Source organism: Macrobrachium nipponense, chromosome 25 (genome assembly GCF_015104395.2).
Source record: "Macrobrachium nipponense isolate FS-2020 chromosome 25, ASM1510439v2, whole genome shotgun sequence".
Classification (NCBI taxonomy): Eukaryota; Metazoa; Arthropoda; class Malacostraca; order Decapoda; family Palaemonidae; genus Macrobrachium; species Macrobrachium nipponense.
In genome coordinates this window covers 4,894,661-4,899,660 of record NC_087214.1, presented here as the reverse complement: position 1 = coordinate 4,899,660, position 5,000 = coordinate 4,894,661, and the positions used below count along the sequence as shown (strand labels likewise).

The 5,000-nt window shown below is 38.0% G+C and overlaps 1 protein-coding gene across 1 annotated transcript; it reads left to right on the top strand.

Moving 5' to 3' along the window:
• Positions 1–1,635: 1,635 nt before the first annotated feature.
• Positions 1,636–4,852, top strand: LOC135199129 (uncharacterized). The gene is made up of 4 exons (XM_064227043.1): positions 1,636–1,758; positions 2,121–2,237; positions 3,060–3,292; positions 4,325–4,852. The coding sequence occupies exons 1-4, from the start codon at positions 1,654–1,656 to the stop codon at positions 4,776–4,778; spliced, it is 909 nt and encodes a 302-aa protein (XP_064083113.1). The 5' UTR covers positions 1,636–1,653; the 3' UTR covers positions 4,779–4,852.
• Positions 4,853–5,000: the final 148 nt, after the last annotated feature.

Genomic DNA, 5,000 nt, shown 5'->3' with positions numbered 1-5,000 from the left:
AGATATATAAAACCTTACGAACAATACCTAACTTTGTTGAAACTCTCATGAGATATTTTTCGGTAGTAAGTTGTGAGTCAAAAGTTACACCTAGAATAATCAAAGCTTCAGATTCATTCCACCTGAAGGGGAGGATGGGATGGAAAGTCTGTATTCAATCTGCTCATCAACAGTGTTTTCGTTTTACAAAGTTCAGCGTCATACCTCACTGACTGACTACGCATTTCACTGACTCGGTCCATAAGCCGATTGAGGCTAAGGGCAGCTTCATTTCTCATAAGCAGAGGCTTTGCACAGCTACAAGTGTTGCATCTTCGGCATATAGGGCAGTTTTGTTTTCAAGGCCAACAACTATATCTCTTGTATACACTATAATAGTTGACCAAGAACACTAACCTCTTGAACTCCAGACACGATAGGTCTAGGTTTTCTAAAGATCCCATTAACAGCAACTTGTATTTACCTACCTGAAATGAAATCTTGAAGTAATTCTAAAATATTTCCACCCACTCCACGACTCTGAAGGGCCTTGTGAATTAATAAATTGAAAGTAGCACACATATATTTTAATTACTCTGCACTCAAACCCTTATCAAGGTTCTCATGCAAAATGCAAGTCAATTCTAAATGAACATTGCAGGTACCTGTTTTCTATGTGCCTATTCATTATCAGCAAACAATCCTTTAGATTCCGCTTACTTAAATAGTGGTTTCAAATAAATTTTTCTGCAACTTTGGAGAGCACAAGGAGAATAGAAATGGGCTGCAGTTACTGCAATCTGCAGATATGCAATTCTTAGCGACTGGCACTGTATTACTAAGGTGACACTCATTCTCAAAGATTCTGCATCAACATAAAAATCCACAGAACTTACGAATCTTGGGAGGCAACACAAGAGAGACTCCATTCAAAAACAAAGGGAAGAAATCATCAGGATCTTCTCCATCCCAGCTATCAGGGCTATCAAGAATTTCCTTATCACCCCCAGAGCGAAATGCAAATTTTGTAAGAACAGGTTCAGGATGACAAGTGATATGCAGAGCCCCATCCTCGGCTGATTTCTTAGCTTCAAAATCTCGATGAGGCAGTTCAGCCTTTACCCTCCCTAGTGACAGCAACCAACCTACCATCATCTGTTTGTAGTGGTGGAATGAGAGACGAGCCAGGCCCATTTTCATTTGAACGATTTCGTCTCCATGTGTTGAATTTGGTCTGCTTGTCATGATAATAAATAAATAGATGAATATATGAATAGATCAAATACATTGCATCTCTGCTTGAGCTGTTGGAGTTCTATTTGCAAAGGATAAAGATGAAGGAAGTTGCAGAAATCTCTCTGAAGATGGTGAATATAAACCCATAATACTCATGTGGGGTGGAATTCACCCTGGAACATTTAATTATTTGTTTTGAAAATAACTTTTAAAAACAAACCAAGAAAACAAATTTACATTCAGAAAACCTACAATTAAATTGAGGTCATTTCAGTTCCTCACATGGAGTTTTTGGTTAAGTGACCTCTACCAGCGTTTAGAGAGTTATTTCCTTAGAAGATTTTACTATAGATAACAAAAACAATATTTCATTTTCCAACGAAACAAACTCTTAAAGAAACTGTCTGTTTATCAGGGAGGAGGACCAAAGCGCTGATCATGAACCACGAAGAAGAATGTTCTCAGCTCCGTCAAGTTCTGGATAAAGAAGAGATGTTTGCCCTTGCTGCTGGAATAAAGGACAACTACCCCTATAGCATAGAAGTATGAGGTGGATCTTTATCTGTTGTTTTGATATCCTCTTCTAATGAACTATGGTTCTAAATCTGCTGAAATGTAGGTCTGTCACTCATTTCCCTAACTTTGTTGTTTTTTATTTGAGTGAAGATTTATGTGCATGAGTTTTCAAGTCCGGTCGATTTCCTAACTTGAATATTTTTCCTGTAACTTCAGATAATTATCAACAACAGGCTCTTCGTGTATATTTAATATCTTTATGAATAAACAGCATCGCAGATGTCACACATTCTCTTTGATAGCAGTTTCTTAGAATGCCAAGTTATCCGTATCTGTAAGAATAAATATTGCTGTCATAAGACTCTACTTATAAAAGTATTCACCGGCAGATGTACAACACTTTGCTACTGACCGCCAGGGGACTGAACACTTGCTCTAAGTACGAGATCTATGTACCCAGGAATTACCAGGACTCTCATATCATCATTTGGAGGTCACTGATTGAAGTAAGATGAAATATTTGCTTCATAATAGTAGGTTACCATTGAGGACTGAGTCGCTAGTGGAGAAATTGCATGGAAGAAATATGTAGGACTGCTTAACTCGCACGTCAAACTTTGCAGTAATGCTCAGTTGAGCTCTTTTTAAGAACCTATAATTGATTAAGTTGTTGCATTCATCTTTCTAGTTTCCAAGAGAAGCGATAATTGTGTAATGACGACATTAAACGACGATCTATAAAAAATAATAAACGGTTAGGTGTCACGTGAGGACTCAGAGGGAACTGTATGATGAATGATTTCTATATGAATCTTCCCCACATACACCGAGAAGTTTTTTATACTCACAAACACTAAGATACAAATGTCGTTTAACATCAGATCCACTCTAGCCTCAGAATAAACACAGAGAAGGGAATTGATAAGTGGTAAGTCCACTTGGCGACGGATCATTGATTCCCTTCAGTGTTTACACCGAAATTGAGAGAATTTATTACTATATGAATTTTGTAGGCTGATGTTCACTACATGTTTGTGACTTTTTATATCAAGTGGAAATTTTATTATAAATGAAGAGAAAATGTTTCTTACTAAGGTTTTGGGCATAGCATACGAACTGGGTAGAAGACCAAGGTCAGAGTGTAGATAGCTGGAACTGGCTTTAGTCTACTTATCATTTTGGGTTTAATTTAACCCGAGAGAGCAAATTTTCTTTTACGTCAGCATTGCTTAAATTGTTAAACAAGATTTGGTGAATATTATCAGTAAGCTATTTTTATAACAAGTTCTTGGTTACTTGTCTTTATCTATATTTCATTTTTTTTTCAGTGGAAGAACATGAGCATATATTGCAGAGAGGAGGAGGTTCCTCTGCTTATCACAGTGATGAAGGGCAGTCATTTCTTGGATATAGTTAAGGAACTACCAGTCGATATCTTTTTCATATCAAGCTACCAAGTAGATGCAGTACTTGAGACACTCCAGGAAACCATTGGGATACGCCCCCAGAAATACCAGTGTTTATGTTACGCCTATGAAACTCGGCAAGAAAATCCTCTGAGGTATGAAGTACTTCGTGGGATGACTATCCCTTTAAATCTTTGCTATGTTAAAGCAGTTTTACAAAACAACAAAATTACATTTCTACATAGAAAAGTTTCGTTAACAGTCAGCCGTGCAAAGTTGTAATTAAAGTTTGAGAAATTGGGCAGATTATGTTAAATTGTAAATGTAGAATGACTCAAATATTAAAAAGTATAAAGTGTAGCAACTTGGGTGAAGGAATGTTGCAAGGAACTTTTAGTGCCATATTCAGTCCACAGTTAATGTATACTGCAAGCTTACCACCGTCAAGCCATAACAAATAATATTTTTCATGCTCACCATTACTCACTCAACAGTAAGGACAAAAGTCTTTATGATTATATATATGAATTGAATGCAGACTTGGATCTTGAAAGTTGTTTTTTCATCTGACGGGAAGTGGGAGGGGACAGTTAATGAGACAATTAGATAACTAGAAATGAAATAAGACGAAAACCAGTAGAAAGGAATAAAATCAGAGTTCTAGGACATAGGAAAAGGACTTTGATTGAAATTCCAACAGAGATATTATAGAGTGGAAGAATGTGGAGACCACCCTTTCACATCTAACCCAGAAAAAAATAGAAGCAAAGTTAGTTTTATGATGTCCCCATAGAGGGAGTTTGCAATGTTCCCTTGGCCCCTTGGCTGATCCCATTTTCCATCCCTTTACCCTAACTCCCTTTCTGTCTCCCTTCTTCGGGGCAACTGTCCATCACCTCTACCTTTACTTCTTTGGACAGCTGTGGGATTGCCTTCTTTTAGACAGCTTTATAGCTTCTCATTTATTTGCTGGATTTCTTTATCTTTCTGACCAAACACTACAACCCCTTCTTTTCATTTTCTCATGTTTAGATTGACAGACTAAATTTTATAAATGATGATAATAATAATAATGATAGTAATAAAACAGGGCCAAGACTGGAGAGCATTCATAATATTTAGGCACTGATCACTGAAACATTCATATCTCGCCTTTCCCCTGAGTTATCCTACTTTTTCTGAAACAGGTGTCCAGCAGGCATGAAGGTCCAGAAACTGGGGAGAGCAGGCATCCAAAGAATGCTGGAGGTTAACAAATACTGGAAGAACGCTTCTCTTGACCTTTTTTGCAGCTTGGGAGAAAACTTGCCAATGGTGGGAATTTACTTAGACCCAGATGTTGTGGAGGAGAAGGTCATTGATTTGAATGACATCAGTTCTGCAGAAGACGAAGCAACACCAATCGCGCAGGTAGGCACTACCCCTCACGGTACTGTGGGCTTGGTGTGGACTGATGCTAAGTACAGGCAGTGTGGGCTGGGAAGACTCCTCGTTGAGGTGATGGGTCGCCTCCAGATGTCTGAGGGGTATTTCCCTCATGGCCTTGTGATCTACTATAATGACGCTTCTGCTCAGATGTTCAAGAAGCTGCCAGGCTGGAGGAAAACCCACTGTGCCAACATGATAGTTTCTGCTCAGTGAGAGGTCCTTTCGTTAGTCCAGATCCATTGCGAGGTTGGGTTTTGTAATTCAGTCATCATTTTGACACGAGAACCATGACTTGTTTTGATTTCAATCCTAATATTGTAATTTGAGGTTTTTAATTAATTATTTGATGGTGCAGGGACTTAATGTATTGACTACACCATAAGAACAGTAATACTAAGTACACTGTTTTATATAGGTGGTGAATTAAAACCTTTC

What these genes read in the sequence shown, in the direction of transcription:
- LOC135199129 (XM_064227043.1), top strand. Translation starts at nt 1,654, where the DNA reads ATGAACCACGAAGAAGAATGTTCTCAGCTCCGTCAAGTTCTGGATAAA. An exon ending in ACTACCCCTATAGCATAGAA is followed by an intron (nt 1,759 to 2,120) that starts GTATGAGGTGGA and finishes ATTCACCGGCAG; the next exon opens with ATGTACAACACTTTGCTACT. An exon ending in TTTGGAGGTCACTGATTGAA is followed by an intron (nt 2,238 to 3,059) that starts GTAAGATGAAAT and finishes TTTTTTTTTCAG; the next exon opens with TGGAAGAACATGAGCATATA.